Source organism: Coturnix japonica, chromosome 8 (genome assembly GCF_001577835.2).
Source record: "Coturnix japonica isolate 7356 chromosome 8, Coturnix japonica 2.1, whole genome shotgun sequence".
NCBI lineage: Eukaryota > Metazoa > Chordata > Aves > Galliformes > Phasianidae > Coturnix > Coturnix japonica.
In genome coordinates, this window is record NC_029523.1 from 13,002,618 (window position 1) to 13,024,470 (window position 21,853).

At 38.3% G+C, this 21,853-nt stretch overlaps 1 protein-coding gene across 3 annotated transcripts; it reads right to left on the minus strand.

Annotated features, from left to right (window-relative positions):
* Positions 1-570: 570 nt before the first annotated feature.
* On the minus strand, positions 571-20,509 carry ZNF326 (zinc finger protein 326). 3 transcript variants are annotated; one of them, XM_015870245.2, is made up of 14 exons: positions 20,358-20,374; positions 19,811-19,885; positions 16,792-18,398; positions 14,528-14,654; positions 12,059-12,464; positions 9,187-9,385; positions 8,627-8,661; positions 7,742-7,829; positions 6,506-6,620; positions 5,202-5,349; positions 4,882-4,981; positions 4,202-4,332; positions 3,387-3,482; positions 571-1,290 (listed from the first exon to the last, which is right to left on the minus strand). In XM_015870245.2, exons 3-14 carry the CDS (start codon positions 16,838-16,840, stop codon positions 1,126-1,128), a joined length of 1,659 nt encoding a protein of 552 aa, XP_015725731.1. In that variant the 5' UTR covers positions 16,841-18,398; positions 19,811-19,885; positions 20,358-20,374; the 3' UTR covers positions 571-1,125. The 3 variants fall into 3 exon arrangements, with proteins under 3 accessions (XP_015725731.1, XP_015725729.1, XP_015725732.1); XM_015870243.2 differs by lacking the exon at positions 16,792-18,398 and having other exon boundaries at positions 20,358-20,509; XM_015870246.2 differs by lacking the exons at positions 16,792-18,398; positions 19,811-19,885 and having other exon boundaries at positions 20,358-20,508.
* Positions 20,510-21,853: the final 1,344 nt, after the last annotated feature.

Below are 21,853 nucleotides of genomic sequence, written 5' to 3' on the forward strand. Positions count from 1 at the left end.
GGCAACAGCAAATATGCCTACAATAACAAAAAAACACTTGAAGAAATTTGGGCAGCATCTCAGCTCTCTGAACTGTCACAAAAAAATAGTTGTCATGTAAAAGCTCATGCCAGTTTCTAGAACACTGCCACGGTTCTTATTATGCTGTCTAGGAAGGAATCGGCCCATAAAACAAGAGAAGTACAGAGCACAAAGATGAGCAATCAGCTGCAAACACTAACTAGTAGGAAGTAAATCCCACCCTCTGCTTTCCTCACATGTACTCAGCAATGGCTACAATTTAACACAAATATTCTCCAAAAGAAAGGAGCACAAACCACATATATGATGATATCTTGGAAAAAATCCCCACGATGGCTGCAAGAAATCATGCCGTTATTTCTATTAATATTATCATATTAAGATGAAAAGGCTAGGAGTAGTCTGAACACATAAAAAGAAACAAAAACAACACGCAGTAAGATTAACTTCTAAATAATCATAGTATCAATTAAGATTTGATTCAAAGCTTGTTTGGTAGTCTGCATGGGGAAATCCTTGTGATACTTAACTATAGACACTTCAAACAGAAACATTTCTTACATGTTTTATTACTACAAACCGGTACATTTTATCACAAAAAGCTACAAGGCATATTATAACACATATTCTATTATACAGAGTGCAATGCAGTTCCCAAAACAGCCACACTCAACAGCACAATTTCTGAAGTTTACTCTTTCTGTATTGAGGTAAATATAAGCTTACGACATACAGCATTTAAAATATTTACCCCCAGACGACCCTTCCAATTGATTAGATCAAAAACTATTATATCCAACTTTCAATGCACACATCAAAAAAATAGGAAGCTTAAAAAAATATACAACACAATGTTTAATCAGCTTTAACAGTCAGGTTGCTATAAAAAGCTCAACTAAAATAATCTTAATTTCATTTTCAACAAAATCAGAAACACAGAGGAATTATATAAACAAGTTCTCCACAGAATGGAATGCATGCATAGGGTGGGGATTCTTCAACAACGTTCATTTGAGACTATTAAAAAGTCTTAGCCACTTTAGAGCAGAAAGGAAAAGCCATTTTGCCCCCCCCCCAATATTTTTTTTCCTCATTTTCTTGCATTTAATTATCTTCAGTGTGGTCTAAAGTAAAATCAGTTTGCTCTTCAGTTTCTTCCTCCTCTTCTTCCTCTTCTTCTTCCTCACCCTCAGCTGGCTCCTCGGTCTTTTCTTCTTCTTCTGTCTGCTGCTCCTGAGCCTGATCATTGATTTCAAAAGGATTTTCACCCTGGAGGAGAAAATTTAAAACACTTTAAATATTTTTTTCCAAACAAACTAAAGCAACGTTTGTCACTTCAGTGATTGAAGCAGCACTTCAAAAAATCCCAAGTATATAAAATGCAACATCCATCACTGAGTAAATTAAAATCACATTTTTATTAAGACCTACAGATGCTTCCTTTCCCCCACATTCAAATAAAACCTGGATATTAAAAAAAAAAAATCCCTTTTCTTTATTCGCTGTTTATTCCAAATAACTTTACCAAAGGCAAACAATTCCATAAATAAATAAAATTACATTGGCTAGACTAAAATTCATTTCATTGCCGATCCAGAAAAGTTATCCTATTTCATAGGATAATTACACACAAGATGTACCACAATTTTCACTTCTTTCAGATGTTTAAACACTATGAATAAACAGTAACAAAGAGTAGCATGAAATATTAGGAGCTTCTTTGCCCCTTCATCTTCAAACAGCTGACACTGATGTAAAAATGACATCAACAACTCACTACATCAGGATTCACTACTTTGCACAGTGAAACACAGTGTAAAGTGAAAAGAAAAAGAAAGCCTTTGTTCATTAAATTGTATTAATAGTCATTAACAAAAAAATAATCAGAAGTTGTTGACTTGTAGTTTTGTTCTGTTTGTCAAAGGAATTTATGAAATTCATTACCTGCCTTTCACACTAGTACCAAGTCTACTCAACTGACTTTTTCTATCTGCAGTTCTTTATACCCTGAGATAAGTGTATAAAGGGAATTGCATAACCAGAAGCTGTACACATCTCACTGAGCATGTGTTGTATTATATTCAAGGAATACCAATGATGAGCACTCAAAATGGTAGCACCCTCTTTGGGAAGGCAACCTTCCCTTTATCTGCTGATGAACAGCAAGTTTCCATCCCTCATCCCATCAGTCCCCCACTAGGGGGCTGTAAGGGACAATGCATATACACATCAAGCCATAAAAAATACCAGCAGACAGCTGGAAATACATGCAAGTATTTAAAGCTGTGCTAGCTGCTTGCCACCTTTTCTTCTTCCTAGAGAAGTTGTCTGAAACCAATTCATGCATCCCATCATCTACAACTGCTCAGAGCTAACTAAATTTGATCTTCTAGATTACAGTTAAATTCTGCATTGGCTCATTTCTGTCATATTTCTGCAAGGCAAAACTGCTTTTTCTAAAAGAACCCATTGGTTAGGCACAAGGAAAGCTATAAGCCAATTAATCATAAATAACAAAAATAGCCAGCAACGTTACTAGAGAAAGTTACGTATCTGAACAGAAAAGAAAAAACATTTTTGCCAAATGAATTCACCTATATTTGACAAGCTGTGGATTTACAATGCAGGCTGCCAAGCCTTTTTAAGTTTTTTTTAATCACAGCTACTTCTATAAACTCCCATGAACTCTAGAAATGCTGAAGAATATTAGACAAGAAGTGTACAGGGTACTTTACTACAAAGTCTACATAGGAGTCTTGATTTCTGAACAAGAATCAACTCATTCATAAATAGTGCTTTGTGCTCTACAGTTAGTACTGTGTAATGCCACTGCTAATGTTTTCCTAAATCTTCATTTCATATAAATGACTGATCAAATATTGACCAGATACATTTATAAATGCAAAATCAAAAATGTAACTGGTAAATCTGAAAGTGGACACATTTTCTGCAAATGAACTAAGTTGAATCCTGTGGTCCCACAGTGCAGCTTGGTGATCCTCCCCACCAGCAGGGGACAGGTGGTACTCAGAAGCTGAACACCTCTGCAGATCTGCATGCAGCCTTGGTTGATGTGCTTGCTAAGACACACAGACAGCATGGTATTAAAACTTAGCAACCTGGTCTATTGCAGGGGAGTTGGACAAGTTAACCTTTCCAGGTCCCTTTCAATGACTCTGTGATTCTGCGACTTAAGACAGTGATATGAGACTGGGAAAATACATTACGGTACAGTCAGTGTGAACAGCCAAGATGGCAGAAACAGGAGACAAGGTACTGAAGTTAAATTCCAACCACATGGATGAAATGGTGATGTCGCAGATGTTACAGATGATGGCAATTTATTTTTCTTATCCACATCTTACCTTCACATACAGCTCGTATCGTGCCTTGACTATTGGATTATTCAAGATACTGGTAGCAGTAAGAACACTCTCCCTTTTTATCTGTTCTCTGTAGGCCTAGGAAATAGATTTTATAGTGAATAACTACTATAAGCCTGTTCCAATTATCACATATTTCAATTTGTGGTCTGTTTCTCTAAGGTAAATCATGAAAGTAATAGAAGATGAAATGCTCACTTCTTGGCACTTAAGTCCAAACTACATAATAAAATGAATTAAGTTTGATAGCATTTAAGTCTTATATAACAAGCTACAACGATGCACCTGTCTATTCCTAGTTACCTGTTCCCACCTATAGACAACATATATATTTCTCCATCACAGCCTAATAACAGTTCATAACTGAAGAAGCTCAGGCAACGTTAGTTTGGAAACCCAACTTATTGTGACAGCTGAGATGATTTTACTATTCAGGCTACTCTTTAACTCTTCTACCAACATTAGAAGCACATCATAAACTATAACAGAATCCAAACCCATACTGCTGCTAATTCTACACTGCTTTCACCTTTTTCACATTAAAAGGATATCAGACAAAAGACATCAGTTTTGTCAATTCACTATTGACAGCTACCAATTTCAATATCAGTTCATTAACTGTAGGTGTTCAAATGCCAGCTACTTAATGAGACATCATGTTTACAAAGGGCATTCTAGATTTTTAGAGAAATAATGCTAATATAGTTTAGAAATTACTTAATCTGCTCATCTACCATAAGATTATATCTTTACTATTAATATTATTTCTTCTTTTTAAGTAATATGCTATATCTTACTTGTTTTCCTTTTGTGTGATCAGGAGACTTTAAGTGCTGCTGAACAGAACTGTGCAATGCAGGAACATATACACTGCAAGCACTGCAGTGAACAGTCTCAACTTTCATCATATGGTCATCAGCAGTAACCCCTGCCAAAGAACATGTAACAAGTCATTAATGTGAAATGTGTCTCCTAGTCCAGAGGACTAGAAGAGGGATTAGTTATTCTATGCCAGGAAAGTTAGAACTTCCAGTTGTTAAACTGTCAAACTGAACCACAGGGGAACATTCATGCAAATTCAGGCATCAAAACTAGGCTCACTGAAGATAATGTTGAAAGAGGACATACTTTATCTGGATATTCCAATTCATTCTCTCGACAGACTATACATAAGATTCAGACAATTATGTTTGTTGCCTGAGGATATAAAACAAATATCTACCCATCTAAATAGAATAATAATGTTACAACAATAAGAAATTTGATCTCCCTCAAGCATCAAATACCACCTGTTTTTTAAAATCCAAATTAGTCAACATTCTTAACACATATTTTAGTAGAACAAATAAACCTTGAAACTCTCAACTTTTCACAAAGAAGCTGAATTAGTTACAGCCCTGATATTAATAGTTTATTTTCCTTGTTTCTCCAAACCTGATCTCCACAGCATGTGCCACCACAAAGAGCATTCACTTACCTTCCATGATATCTTTTTCAACAGCTTGAGCGTTTTCCGTTTGGTTACTAGTCTGTTGTTTACGCATAGCTGTCTTCTTGAATTTATTCACCATACACTCCTACAGAGAACCAGAGAAAACAGTTACACATGTAACATGAGTGTTTATGTTCCAGTAGGAACATATGGGTGAAATACGGTTAAAATATTACTCAGAATAATATTAAATTTAATAGTAACAATAATGATAGGCACATTTTGAAGACTAAATAATATTTTCTAACTATACTCTAATGAAAAAGTATTTTTACAAGTAAAAAAATAAAAATCCCTTGTCTTACATGAAGAAACTCCATCACTACTTTGTCAAATTTGGTTTGCTTCTGAATATGATCCAGTGTTTCCTGGTGAGCTGCACTCTCCAGATGGGCTTCAATTTCTTTTTCTTCAAACGTTCGAAATTTGCAAAATGAGCAAGTAAATGCCATTCTAGCAAGAGAAATGCAAGAAATAATATTACCATTAAAGAAACATTCTTCTCTCACAAAGATGAAGACTTCACAAAACTAATCAGCAATGGAAAAGTATTCCATACTTTCATTTCTAAATGAAAAAAGTCCAGTATTTTACCATTAAAAAGCATATCTACTACAAGATGCAATTATAAAGAAGAGCTACTCTAAGACTGATAAACTATCTATGTAGGAAAAAAACTGCTAGACATTTTAAAGTCATTAGCATGCTTCACCATAGCAAAACTAAGTTCTAGAACTACTTAAATATTTGCGGCTACAAAACAGCTCACTATACATATAAAAACTGAATGAGGTCAGTTTTGTATCAGCTTAAGTCAGCATTAACATAAATTTGTCTAACTGAAATACATACTTCAAAAGCAGTACCATTCTAAGCTGGTTCTCAAGTGTTCAGTGATGCACTCATCAGGAAGAGGTTCGTAATTCACATACTTCCTGATACAGTAGTAGTCAAGTGAATCATAAAACATCTTGGGTTGGAACAGACTATAAAATATCACCCTTTAAAATATTCCAGCCATCCTGTCATGGGCAGGCACACCTCCCACTAGATCAAGTTGCTCTAAGTCCCACCCAATCTGGCCATGAAAACTGCTCATGGATGAGGTATCCCCAGCTTCTCTGGGCTGCCTAAGACAGTGCCTTACCATCCTCATCATGAAGAATTTCTTCACCAATCCCTAATCAAAATCTACTCTATTACAGGAAAAAACTGTTACCCCTTGTCCTCTCCCAACAACCTTGAACAAAAAGTCCCTCATCTTTTTTATAGGCCCCTTTAAGTACAATAAAGTTCCTATAAGATCTCTCCAAATAGACATCTTTTCTATAGGGTAAATGACTCCAGATCTCTTAACCTAATAATCCTTGCAGAGAGGGCCCTCCTCTGGGCCTTCTCTAACAGTTCCATTTCTCTTTCTCATGCTTTGGGCCTCAGAGCTGAATATCCAGTCTTCTAAATCCAGGAATTTGGATGCTGCTTATTTCTGCATGTTTGTTTTATTTTTCATATAAAATCAGTCCAAAAGGTCCTTTCAAGAACAAAGATATTCTTACAGAATAAGGCAGAAGAAAACCAAAGCACACAAGACAGAAGTTACAACACAAACCTGTATCCATCACCGTATTTCTCGCTGTTTTTTTCCCTTCTACGCCTTTGCTTCTCTCTTCTAGCCTCAATTCGCCGCTTTTCCTCCTCTTCACTTTTAGCTTCTCCTTTGGAATCTTAACATACACAGAAAGATTTTAAAACGTTATGAACCTCCCCTCAAAAAATCCATCTTTCCAGGGAAAGCATTTGCCTTCCATGTTTCCACCACAGACACCCACAAAATAGTCAAAAATGGAGATTTAGGACCTATACCAAAATGGTTTGAAAGTCTATTTAAATGCCATAGAAGTTCTCTTTCCCTCTATTACAGAAGACAAATTAAAACATCTACTTCAAACAGTTCTAGATTACACTTACAAAAGAAAATTTAGAGTAAATCAAATCCTCTTCTGTCATGCCTAGCTATTAAAGGCCTTTCCAAATAAGTAACCAGAAAAAGGCACACTAAAAAGCACCAGCAAAAAACTTTGTTAAACTATCATCTAGCACATATGTAAGAGCATAGACAAATGACTACAAAATGTTTTAGCAACACTGGAGACTTACAAAGACACAGATCTTTTGCAGAAGTGTACTATGTTTACTTCTAAAGCCTAAAACAGTGAGAATATTATAATATAATTCAGTGAGTTGCTTCAGGGCAGTAAAAAAGGAATCGCTTATTCTTCACATACACATTATAGATATATAATATATATAATTTGCCTGCATCCAAATAGCAGCAGAAAGGAACCTACAGCAGCATAAGAAAACTGGAGACTTGTGAAAAGCCCTGCAGGTTTAGAAAACTCACTGAGATTGAAAACATTTCTAGTGACTAACAGTTTGCCCTTCGTTCCTGATTAACACTGAATCTTTTCATTTTGTAGCAGTTGAAAAAAACTGATCTGATCCAAACACAAGAAAAACTTATTTCCAAAACTGCTGGATTCTTTTTATTATTATAAAGGTTCATTAAAAAAAATGCATGTTAAAAACAAACACCAGAATTCCCACAGGCCTCAGTATTTCAATTGTACTTAGTGTCTTACCACCAATCCCTGAAGCATCCAAAGAATCACTCGTTGTACTGCTGCAGAAACAGTACAACATTCTGTGGAGTCAAGTAGCCTGCATCTTACTCCTCAGGCTCAGAAACTTAAACACTCATCCTGTTACAAGATGGAGAAATAGAAGCATTTTGCACACAATAAAACACCTACAAAACCTTACCTGACAAAGCCAACTGACTTACCTCCAAAAGTCTGGTACCCAACATCATAAGCATCTCTTGTAAAGTCTTCATATATAACAACAGCACCACTTGTGTCCACTTCAATTTCCTAATTTAAAACCACAAATTTCATGAAAAAGATGCAACGCCATTCTAAACCCAAAAAAGTTTGTCACTTAAATTCAAATAATTTGTTACTTTCTCATTTTAATCAAATATGATAAAGCGTACAAAGTAACTACCTACAGTCCTAATGTACAACCACCTTAAGTTATACATTAATCTTTAATACATCCATATCTTTATGAATTAATTCCAGAAGCAAAATACCATCTTCTACATAAGCCTTCTGACTCCCAATTCAAACTTGTAAGTACTTTGTTGAGAATACATTAATACCTCCACTCAACAAGAAGGAAATGATGTTTCAGTCTCAACACAGAGAAAAGATATATACCCTGAGCTTAATATTCACATTTCTTGTATACTGTTGCAACCGATCTTTCTGCACATGGGAACTAATCTTTGCACCTCAAAGACCATCTGTTAACGGTGACCTCCTTTCCATTTACTTTCTCTCATGCCTCATTTCTGATCCATTCTCCCTCACTTGAGTAGTTCCCAACATTTTGTACTTGAATTTCCTAACCCCGAGCAGGTCACAGGTATGTGAAATCAAGCTGACTGCCCATAATAATATGGGAAGTGTTCATATCACAGCTGTATTACGAGAATAGCCTGTCTACAAATAGTCTACAAATACATTTCAAATTCACTTTTCGCAAGCTATAGCACAAGTTACACCATTCATTCAAAGTCAGTAAGATTTTATGCCACCACCAAACTAAGATAGTTTAAGATAAAATGGGGAAAAAAAAAGTTTACAAAAACTTCTGAGTGTCTTACCTCTATGGTAGAATCCTGGAAAGATGACTTCGTATCTATAAGCATGAAACGAGGAAGAAATAAAAAATACAAAACTGCTGTTTAATATCACTATCAATTAATTTTTAAAAAGTTATTCAGAAAAAAAAAAATACCCTGCATTTAAGACAGCCTATATCTACAATTCATCATATTTTAACCAGATATCAATAGAAACATATAACAATACTTTTAGAGACAATCACCGCTACCTATCTCCAAAAACCAAGGAAGTCGTAGCTTTTTGAGATAGGTTAGGCATTAAAAAAGACTCAAAAAAAAAAAACAAAAACAAAAAAAAGAACCCACACCACATCCCTGAAATACACCCCATGTTGTGTGCGTCAGTTTTCTGTTACTTGGCATCCACTTTTTAGTTTTCAGCTACAGAATATTGCTCAGAGCATTTTCGGAGTAAGTCTTAATTGTTAGAATAGTTACAAAACAGCACATGCAGACTACATCCTGAATATTAAAATTAAATTACTGCTATTTACTCATTAGCAATTATTTTAACTAAATGCTGGCACTTCATCACTTACTGGATGATTTTTTCTGTGTCAACTTCAAAATAGGTTTTGTCATTTTGGGTTTCTTGACAAACGTCCCACCAGGTTTGTTGTATGGCTGTGGCATCATTTTCCTTTTTATTCCTCTTGCAGCAACTGCTGCAGGGCTGGGTTTGTTATGATAGTCAACAACAATTCCAGGTCTGTGCATTCCTCCAAAGTCTCCCATATGCTGGAAATTTGTGAAAAGAAGGTATTATTATATGATATCAATAGAAATATAACAATTACTTGGTACAAGCATTTACAATTAAACCATAAACTAAAACGTGCATCCTGGAGCAAAATGCTGGGGAAATTTAAGCTTCCAATTTCAATGCTTTGTGCAAAGGCTGTGTGAGTGTTTGTCCAGTAAAATGCAGATATATACACATATATATAAACTATGTTTCTGCTTATTCAGAACCATTGTCCAAGATGATGAACATGCCTGTCAGTCTCAGTCTAGCATCTGTTTCCCTCTTCAGATTTTCTACATGAAAGACCTGTCCTTCTGTGCAAAAAAACAGAGCTAACCAAATCATTTTTCCTACACTCTAGTTAACAGCCATTAAAAAAAAGAAAAAGACAAACTTCTTTATGCCCAATGATCAGCGACTGAAAACTTAATAAGGAAGGTTGTCCAGCGATAAACTTGAAGGAATTTAATTAATCATTCCAGGATGATGCATGACAGTGAATTCAGAAGTTGTGCTCTGTACAAAAACCATCCAAGCCAGAGGAATGAAAACTCAGTTGAAAGACTAAGCCTTTTTATCATACCTGAAATGCTCTACAGACATTTATGGGTATCTGTTCACAAAAACAAACTCTGAGTAATCTGAAGAGGGAGAAATTAGGCAGCCTTTTTGGCTTCCCCCCCCCCCCCCCAAGCATTAACACTTTTCTTAATACTAGCTCAACTTATTAATCATAAAGGGCAGAAGGAGCCCATTGACTGGGTGGGTATATTGGATAAGCAGAAATATTCCCATCACTGCGAGAAGACAATTACTGCTACACTAACCAAGTTAAATGAACATAAAAACAACTTCAAGCATACTCTCCACAAAACGTATACCCATTTTATTAGCAGACTTTAAATCATAAAGTGAATGTACCAGAACAGGTTACTTTTCTTAATCAGAAGTCCATGCACAAGATCTCCACGTTAATTTATTTAGTTGAGATAGTTACAGAACTACCTAGCATGTGTATTTACACTGTACATATGTAAATTTGATATGAAGTAGGCACTTGAATGATTTCAAGAACTTTCTTTTAAAAAAACAGTATCTATTAAAGGTGCAATGCATTTTAAATATAGTAAGTGGTTTAGTTCTTATGTAATAAAGGATAATGCAGAGGTCTACAAAGATAGATTTTAAAAAAAGCAAAAACAAAAGAGAATTAAGGTTGCTTGGTTAAAATTTTGCACCAAACTTTCAGATCCAAAAGAGTTCTGAAAGGATGGCATCAAAGCTAAGGAATCAAATGCTTTCAGCTTGACAAGTGAAGAAATAAGACGATTAGGCTATTTCTAATACCGTGCTACATGCTAGCTAGCAGCCATGTGCAAAACTGAGCTAAAATTTGAATATGGTAACTACAGTATACAAGAATGCTGCAGAGTAAATCTTCTGAAATAAAACCAACACACAATTAGGAACTTCTTTAAAAAAAAAAAAACATTAAAAATAAACAAATCATCTTCCTCTACACTTCAAGCTACACACAAGTTGTAAAGTTTAACATTAAAAGAATCTCTTCCCAAAGAAATATGGCACACTTAAGAATTTTAAAAGGTAAATTGCACCTAGAGGCATAGGCAGAAATGTGCTCACTGAACTCTTTGTGCTTTGAAATTAAATATATATATGTATATATATCAGAATTGAGATTATAAAACCAATGTAAAGGGACACCATCAACTTAAAGTTCATACTTCTGTCAAGATGATTTCTTAATTCTATCCAATTTTCCCTCTAACTCATTTAACATTAAGCATTACTCCTCCAAACTGTGATCCACCATGTGTGTATGTTTAATACCAATATAGTTTTTACATCCTACACTAGAAAAGAAGCCACTGAAAAAGAATCACAACATGCAGCTGCAAAATAAAACATACAATTAAGAGGACGAGGAACATTATCAGGAAATCAATCTCAAGTCTGTGAAAGAATCTGATTTCAAGTTGATGATGCCCCTTTTAATGATACTTCAGTTTTGAATGAGAATCACTGTAACAGCTAACCACCTACCTTCACAATTTCCTCCTCATCATTCCTTCAGTACACAAGTCATGTGCATTTTTCAATATACAAGCACATGTTGAACATATTTAATATTTAGCTAAGATTTTTACCTTTACAGGAGAACAAAAACTACTCCCTCTAGCATTTCACAACCTGGGTTTTATTTTTTGCATATACATTGCACCTTTAACCTACTCAAAACTTCAAAGGGCTTTGAATTAAACTTTTACAATATTCAAGAATTTCCCCACCAGCAAGAAGGATGCCAGTGTTTACAAGGAAAAATGCAAGTCCTTTTAATCCCTTTTAGACCAAACCTAGTACTTTTATCTTCACTTTTCACACAAAAGGAGAGATTGAATAAACCTTATCAACTAGTCTTCTACTACTCATTACTTTCATAAGAGAAAGAGACTGCGTTCTACTTGAAGACAGCTTCAAGGTGTAAACAACATCGTCAACCATGATATTTTGCTTGGACAAAAAAAAAGAAAGACAACAAAAACACAACACACTGTATCAAACAGTGTATCAATTTTATAGCAGTGGTCTTGAAAGGGTTTAAAAGAGTGTCTAGTGAAAAGAATCTGAAAAGATTCTGTACTTACTCCTCGGCCTCGGCCTCTGCCTGTTGATGGTCCTCCAAAAGCATCATAGTTTCTGCTTCCAAATCCACTTTCAGGATAAGCAGGCGTTCCTCTCCCCCGAGAGCCTACAGGTGCAGGCTTCATATGGGGTGAAGAAAAACTGCTGTAGGAAGAGTAACTCTCTCTTCCTCTGTCCTCCATAAACCCAGGCCTCAATTTTGAACGGGAGTAAGGTGCTTCCCAGCTAGACCCGCCCTGGTTTCTACCTCCGAAAGAGTCAAGGCTATTCCGGTAGGAGTTGTCAAATCGACCACCATAACTACCTCCGAAGCGGCTTTGTTCGGGTTCATTATAACCATAGCCAGATCTGTACAGATCTCGCCCACCCAGAGAAGACCCGGAGTCGTAAGACTCATAAGGTCCAAACCTGGAAAAGTTGCACAGTGAGGAGAAAAAAAAGTAAGCTTACTAATGTTATACATTTCAAAGACAAATTATCAGTTGACATTTATCAACTAAAATCAATTCACTACTATACTGGTCTGTACAGTTGTGTTATTGCTTAATCTTGATTAGGGCTGGGCAAATGACACTATGACCAGATAGAAAGCTATCTGAGCCATTTTTGCTACAAGGAATTCTAAAGTTCAGTATGTGTGAACTTTGCTTAGTTAAAATTTTCGGCAACATTTGCTTAAATATTATTGGAGCCCAGCCCTAGTCTCGTGACAATAATCACCTGCAGACATTCACAGGCCAGTCAAACTCTCCTTTCTGCAAAATCATGCCCTCATAGTTTAACAGTTAAACAGCAGTTAAAAGGCGGCTCAGCTCTCAACTGAGAGAAAAACATTATTTTTTTTTTAGTGGTACAGTTGTGAGTCTTAAACATCCCAGAACTCTGATTTGAAAGAAAAATTAATTGCTCTTCCATTCATATTAAGACTTTTTGGAAACCTCCTTCCCTGTAATATTCACTATCCCATTAAAGGTTCGCCATCTTCAATATATAAGTATCTTTTGTTTGCAGACCATTAAGTCTAGCAGCTCAGGATTTTTAAAGTCTATCTCAATCCATGCACAGTGAACAAAAATACAGCCTTCAAAAATTCACAGTAAAGAAACAAGGAGCTGAAATCTTTAGCTATTTACTAAGAGTTTGTTTTATTTAGGAGAGAGTCAGGCTGAAAATCATCTGTATGTGTAACCAGTTGGAAGGGAAACACATAGTATCCCTACAGAGTCATAGTTGGCTATTCAGCAGGAGCTGGGATAGACAACCCCTGGACTGATAAAATACAGACTAGAACAGACTCAGTGCCTGAATCTACAGGAAACTGAACGCCTTCATTTTAAAACATCTTGGTCTCAGAAGACGAGAACTACACAGAAAATGACACTATCTACAGAAAGAGTCCATGCACCATATTAACGTTACATGGCAAGAGATATTCCCATGTTCAAAGTCATTCAACATCAATCATATGCAGATTACTGTATGGTAGGTACAGCTCATTCCTGAATCTCTGCTCAGACTTTTAAGTCAATCAATAAACATATTAAACTGAACTAAAATGTTTAACAGAACCATGCAGCAAAACACAACATTTCTCCAGCCTACCTACTTAGTTCTGCCCTTGCCCAGTGGCACTGCAGTGACTACAAACAAGAATCATAGTGTAGGCTGGCTACAGTCAGACAAGACTTCAAAGGCGCACACAAGAAAACCATCAGATTACCAAAGTTTTCTTCACGTGTTATTTCCTCTGAGATAGAAACACTACTCCAAAAAGCGTGTTTTTGAATATGGTACTGAAACCTAAATCAAATCAGCTGCTTCTCACTGGTTATTTTGGATGTTTTTTTTATCTGAAAGAGCAACAGGAATATTATCCTACTGTTGAATACACAACTTTAAGACCACTGCATCAGAAAATTTATTTATAGACCAATCCATCTTACAAAGCAGCCTAGAACATGCACTCAATTTTGAGTGTAATCGGTACCTGCCAATGAAATAATCTGGACATGACTTTCAAATTCAATACCGAGATCATTTGAGCACTGCACATTCAAACCAAAAAGCACATACCCTAAATGTTCCTTGAAAACGGAATGTTGATAGAATCAGTCTAAGGTACTAAACCAATTAGGTTTGGTCTGCTATGTCAGAAACAGTACATCAGGCCAATCAGCTACAAAATTACTAACCATTACCAAGCAAAACAAAACAAAAAAATATCCATTTTCATCCAAAGATACATTGTTTCACTGTCCAACATTTCCACAAAAATGTTGATTGTTACAATCTAGCTTTTACAGTTTAATATTTGCCAGAATTTAATATATATGAAGATTCAGAACTAAAATGTTCATTAAAAAAAAAAATTGTAACAACATGCCTCAGGAACACTTAAGTTAGAGAGCAGAATGATTTAAACTTAAAATCGGATTTAATCAATTCTTGGGAGAACTGAAGGATCATTTTACCTGTTACCACCACCACCACCTCCTCCGCCTCCACCTCCATGACTCTCCATCCCATAGGACTGGTTAAGGTAAGAGTCCATGGATCGTGGGCCACCATAACCTCCATGCCCATAATCACGGTCCATGTCTAAAAAAAGAGCAGAAAAATGTTTATCAAGAAAGCAAGAAAGAAGTCTTATATAGTAGTCTAGCTTATATTCTTAAATAAAGCATTTAATCTTCACCACAGTGCTTACAAACAAAATACCAAACTTTCAGTTGTGAGTTAATTTCAGTACTGTGCTGAGGGAAGCCGTGCATCTTTGTCATCATACAAACACCGCTTAATTGAAATCAAAATCAACTTTTTTTTCTCCTGTAGAATAGATCAGGATTATTGTTCCATCAGCTGAAGTTCAGACAAGTTAAATTAAGAGAATTAAAATGAATTAGCTTGATGAAAACATCAGAAGTTAGCACAGAATGATGACCACTTCCCACTGTCTAGTATGACACACAGTTCACAGACACCTGGCCACACAATGCCACAAGAAACACATGTTGACAGAGGTGCTAATTCAAAGTCACAGTGCATCCCACGCTGTTATGCACACACTGTACGCAGGCTCCAGTCAAAAGAATTTTCTCCATTCTAGCACCAACACAAACCCACCACAACCAGCACTGAATTGCAGCTGACCAACTCCACAAAGATGGTTGTATTTTATAGCTGAACTGATGTCACCTTATGACATCTTTGTATCTGGTAAGGAAGTCTGGCAAAAGAACCAAGTTTCTCCCCAGAACTGTAAGTCCTCTGTAAAAGCCCTAAGACAGTGTCATAGATCTGCATTAATAAGCATGATCCAGCCTTTAGGATACGCCATTTGCTATTCAGCAGCATCCCAGCAACCCAAACTGTTTCCCAGTGTTGACCAATACTAACATTTGGCAATAGCCGATCAAGTCAAACCGCTTAGAAGAGGTAGCGGAAAAGAAGGACTGTCAGCAAGTGCAGGAAGAACGGAAATACAGCCACAAAAAGACTTGCCCACAGTGACAAGAGAGAGTAGTTTCTAGTCTTCAAAATCTCCATGTTTAAGACAAGATGTCTCCTGCTTGTAACTTCTTTTAGACCAGAGAAATGTTGTAAGTTACTCTTATACATCCCTTAAGAATGAACTCTGCAAGTAGCGCTTATCTGACACTGTTACACAGATGTTCTTAAACAACCTGAACAGCCTCCGAGAAATGCAGATCTGTTGTTGCTGTTGTTTTCTTTCAATGAGCACAGACACTTTCTAGATATCGATGGATGATACTTCTAGAACTTTGAAGTCATGCTGCATATTCCTGTATTTGGAACTTACAAAGACACAAAGTAGGGAAAAGGCTGCTGAAAATACTGATCGTGCAACTTCAATTTCAAGCGTAAGAAGTTAAACTAAGAAATCTGATAGAACTTCTAACATAAGCACCCAACATTCCTCCCACCCAGACTTACTGCACTACTTTTACCTACACTGTACGACTTAACAGGGAGTTGAAAGAAGTACAAAGATGTGACACAAGACAATCAGCCGCACTGTTTCCTACTACAAGAAACTGGGGGTAACAAATGGAAAAATAAAAAAGAAAAAACAGAAATTGGATGCTTTTTCACAACAGATATTTAAGGCCCAGAGCTGCTCTTTGTAAGTTGTTACTTAAAAGTTATGTGGATTTCTGTGGTACAGAAAGTTTCTAAGCTACCAATCGAGCAAGGCATATAAATATATTCAAGAAGTACTGGTGCCACTCCTTTCCAATCCCTAAATGGACAGTGCGACACGCAGGACATGGGCAAAGCAGAAAGCAGACAACTTCAACCTGACCTAAAAACAGGCGCTTTTTACCATTTTCTTCCAACTTTATCATTAGCTGTTCCAGACAGTCGAGCAGAACCTATTGTTCCAACCACTGGCCTCTCACTTGGTCATTTTGCCAGCTGCAAACTTAACAAAAGGAGATTTACAACATTTATGCTTCATGCCCAGAGCTTGGCAAAGATACTGCATTCAAATAACAAGTGTAATGCTTCTTCAAGCACTGAGTTCTTTACTTTGAAATGTGTTCTCCAGATAGGCTTCGTCCTAAGAGGGGAAAGGGGGAGTATAGAAGCCAGTAAATATCTGCACGCAGCCAAATAAGAATCACTTGTACGGTTTTGATCATTACAGTCTCAAGATAAAAAGTCTCTGAGTTCACAAACCTGACCACCAACATCAACATCCCATTGCACTCACCACTTTTGATCCTCCTTCTACTCACTAAAGCCAGCGAGCAGAAAAACATCTGCACAGAACAATTCTTCAGTCTGCAGCCTGCTTCCCAATCACCATCATGTCCACATCAGCTATCACCACCAGCAGAAAAGCACAGAAGGTGACTATCACTGAAAACTATTCAAACAAAATGGGAAGATATTTCATGCGCTAAGAGAACACATACTTAAATGCTGGGGGAAAAAACAGCACAGCTGGGAATCGCAGTACAGCATCTCACATTGAAAACAATCCAGAAGATTTTTACTTGGGTTTTATTTAAGTTTAAAGAGTAGCTATTTAACAAGGAAAGCTTTGAAGAACTATTGTATCTCTGTATCCATCAACACTTCCAAGAGAAAAAGAAGGAAGTGATTCACAGTCACTCCTAAGGTTTATAAAGAAGGAGTAAATCTCTGAAGTGATGAAGTCACTGATGAAGTATCCTAAACTGTTTGATGGAGGGATGTGTCAGGTTTTGGCATCAGCAGCCTCATGCACAAATACAGCTGGGTGAATGAGACAATGAGCTAAAGTACAGAAATAGAACAGCAAAAAACAATTCCACTTCCCACTTCCAAATTACACAAAGGTTCCTAGGGAAAGGAAGAAAAGTTAAGACAAAGGGGGATGAAAATTCATTACCTCTAAGATTAGAAACAAATGGGTCACTACAAGACAAGTTCAGTTTACAAATTAGAATGTCAGTGTACGTGTATTCCTTCAGTTTAAGGAAAGAAATGAAAAAATGCCTGATCTAGTGGAAGATCATTTAAAATTGCTGCAAGATGATGCCTCATTATACAGCAAAGAAGGATCAGTTTTCCTCAGGAAGAAAAGTAGGATGATAAACACATAGCAGATAAGAATAAGGATCCATTGGTACAAATGACTCTAGGAGACAGGTGTTTGTAAAGAAATAACTAAGATTAGAAGGCAATGAAAATGTTCACAGCACCAAGAAATGGTGTAGTTTCCAACAGCGTTATTCACATGAAACATGCAAGAAGGGAGAAAGCTCTTGCGGTAATGAATAATGAAAAATTCCAGTCAAACTTAATCTAAGTCTTAAAACAATAAAAACAATTACAGATCTGAAATAAGATCTACTTGTCCATAACATTTTTCATTTGTAAACCACAAGAACTACAACAAGGATCTACTGTGCAACAATAAGCAGCATTTTTCCCACTGACATCTTTTTTGGTTTTTAACACTTTAAGATCACAACCTTGTCATTAGATATAGAAGATTTAAAGCATTATTAAGGCCCACGTAAACCAAAGCACCATGTATATGAATGTCCAGATTTGCAGCAAATGTCATTTTCCCCTCCGAATTACAAGGACAATAGTTATAGAAACCAAAACATTAACATTGTTATAAAGTGTATTTGACAGGCCACATTATCCATATCTCCAACCAAGTCATCAGCAAGGGACAATGGCAGAATCACAGCCATCAACAGCCATCCAACGAAAGGCACGCTTCCAACTGGCTACAAATTTCCAACACGAAGAACTTAGCCAAGAGCCGGGCAAAGATGAAAGCACTCAACATTCAGCCTCTGTTGCCATCTACTGGACCCCCTGCAAAACAGCCTTTAGTCCACTGTACAGAATCGGGGTAAAACAAAGGTTCATTCATTTCTTACTAAGGTATATAAAGTGCACAAACATTAATGTCAAATGTTTAAAAGCTGCATACATCATCATTAACTTGTTTAATTGTTATAAGTAATGTACAGCTTAATTATAACTTAAAAGAAAGAGTATTACAGAGGTACACTGAAGTAATATTCTAATTGTACAATACACGTTCCATCAGTTACTTCTCATAGGAACAGCCTAGATTCATTAATGCCACCATCATCAGATCTCAGAAAAGTAGGTGCTGGTTATTGACTAAGGTTAACATTCCAATAAGACATTCAAAACTGCCAATTAAGAACCTTTTCTACAAAATATCTAAGGGAAATTTAATTAGGGATGAATACAGAAATTAAAAAATAAAATAAAATAGTGCCAGAGCTTTTCATTATTTACTTCTTTCATTCTGAAGACAGCTAAATTCAACAACAGCATTACTGGTAAAAGAGCTAAGACTCAAGGAGTACGTCACACAAACAATCATTCTGCAACCAAAGACGCTTCTGTAATCCATGTCTACTCCACATAACAGCCAGCAAGTGCATCAAGAGATCCAATAGTAAATACTTATTTGGTGATATCTGTAAATGAAGCTCAGGTACAGTTTATGGCAAAGGTTTTATATGAACAACATTAACAACTTTTTGGTACTTGCTTGCATGCTGGCATGAAATGGCACAATTAAACTTGAGTCTTGCTAAACTCATAACCTTACTCATCTTACAGTGGTGCATTCCTTTCAGCTGTATGTATGCAATATTTTGATAACACATAAACAAAAGCTCACTTCTGCTCTATCACATTTATTTATATGCTTTCTGTTTTTCCTTCCCAAACTTGTACAGTAACTTTAAAAACAAATACAGAACTAGCTTCTGTTTTTTTTTTTCCCCGCAGCTGAATAAAAGGGAGAACCACCCCCAACCAACATCAACGGGACGGGTTGATGGTTGGACAAGATGATTTTAGTGATCTTTTCCACCATTAATGATTCTACATTCCTCAAACCTCAGCGATACCCTTTTCAATATAAGTTGCAGGAATAAAATACAGCAGTCCATAGGAAAGCAAATTACTGACTTATGCAAAAAGCACAGTCCATAGGAAGTCTGTATTCCTCCCATCCCCACTCCTCGAACACCTCAGCTCTAACTGGGAACGTGCAGGAGCCCACGTTGACATGCCCAAGACGAACATGAAGCCAGCTATCCTCTTCCAGAACACAACATCTGCAGTCATACCGCGCCACGTATTCATAATAACCCTTTTTTTTTAAATTATTTTTTGTAAATACTGACTGTTCAGCCCCAACGCTTTTTTTTTTACAGGTTAGATTTATTTATAGCTCATACCTGAGACTGACCCACTGGGCATGTTCACACCACAATGCATGGGGGTATCTGGGAATCTCCAATCTCTGTCTTCAGCTGGAGAGGATGGGTCAGTGAGAATGACTTAGTGCTTAGCGACAACTGGAGGGGAGAGACAGGGAGGCGCGGCGGAGCGGCTCTCTCTCCTGTCGGACCTCCTGTCTCCTGACTCGGCCCCTCACGGAGCTCGCCCCGAGCTCCCCCCGGCCCGGCTCTGCCCGCGCCCCCTCCCTCCGCCCGCCCGCCGCCCGTTCACCCCCCGAGGGCCGCCCCCTCCCGCTCCCCCCCCGTCCCACCCGCTCCCCCATGAAGGCCCTGGTCCCGCGCAGCCCTCCCGCCGGCGGCCGCCGCCACAGCTCCCCCGGCCCGGGAGGGGCGGCGAGCAGGAGGGCGAGGAGGTGGGTGATGGTGGGGTTCCGTCCTGCTCGGAACAAAGCGGCCGCTGCCATTTTGAGACGCGGCCGGACCCCGCGGCAGACAGCGGGGACGGCGGCCGGGCCCTGGCCTCGCTCCGGGGGTTCGTTCTCACCTTCCCCGTAGTCCATGGCGGCGCCGTCCCCGCTCCCTCGCAGCTGACGGCGGCGGCTCCGGCTTCTGTCAATGGCGCCTTCCAGCACAACGAGGCGGGGCGGGCCCTGCGCGCGGTGCGTCACGTGATCGGCCCGGCACGAAAGGAGAAGGTCGGTGCCGGCGGTGGCGCTTAATGAGCGCCGCGCGGAGTGCCCGGATGTAAGGGGTCACGCGCGACGGCTGCGCGGCCGCCATGTTAGGTGCTGGCAGGCGCCATTTTAGGTGATGGCAGGGAGCCTTATCGCGCTTGGAGGCTCAACGGGGTTATCAGTGGCGAAACAGCTGGTGCTTTGTGCCAACACACGGCACAACACATCTCTTCGGTAGTGTCTGAGGCACAGCTTGGTGATGTGATAAACCACCAGCAGAGAGCCTGTCCTCCTTGTCCTCCTGCGATGGCTGTGTGCCCTCGTGTGTTACTGGCCCTTTGGGGTGCCTTCCTGGGGCAAACCAGTAAATAACTGTTTCACTCTTTATTTTTCCCCCAAAATAGTGAACACAAGTGACCCCGTGCTGAAGCACAGGCCCTCAACGGCATCGCAATTCTTACTTAAGCCATCTCCTACCTTCCAATGAACCTAAGGTGTATCCATTCCCTCCGTAGATCCCATAAGGAGGTGTTTATCCTATGTAACAGGCCGCATGGATACACTGAAACACGACAAAGGTAAACACAGGGTGTGTTTCAACTTAGTCTCAAGGCACCTGCCCTCCTCCCCACAGCCAAAACGAACAGGAAAAGCATGGAGGGATGGCGTGTGAAAGCAGCAGCGGGTGCATCTGACACAAAAAATCTCGGGCTCTGGTTCTGTAGACAAGTTATAGTCATAATTTCTGGTTGTAACGACAAGCAAATTCATTATCTACTTATTTCTTAACTTGTCAAGGAAGAGAAACTTACTTCATTCTTAATAGATGACAGGCCTGGGTCAAACCTGCAATTCTGCATCTCTCAATTAATAAAAGTCTCATTGCAGGAAAGGAAGACTTGACTCACCAAGGTCCAGAGTCCAAGCTTTTTATTAACTAAAACCTGGGTCTGGTACAGCAGTCAGACGTTTTCCCTCCCCATGCTCTAGATGGCAGCAGATGCGAAGTCACAGGCTTAGGAAACGGCTCAGTGAAGAGCTCGGTAGCATGAGGATTTCCTCGATTAGCATTCTGCTAAACCTGAGCTCCTATCTATTCCCCATGATCACTGGAGAAATACATGCAGATAAAATTTAATCCCATCCAAAACATGTCTTTCCTCTAGCTTCATTGCTGCTGACTTCTCAACCAAGAACGCGCTTGGGCAAAGCAGTGATTTCTAGGGCCAAATAGTCCATATACTGATCTGTTTGTGCACTCATCCATTTATGTATCTACTATTGTGCAAAATACACGAGTTTCTTACATCCTCCAGCTTACAGCTGGGAGGAGCGGCTGACACACCAGAATGCTGTGCTACCATTC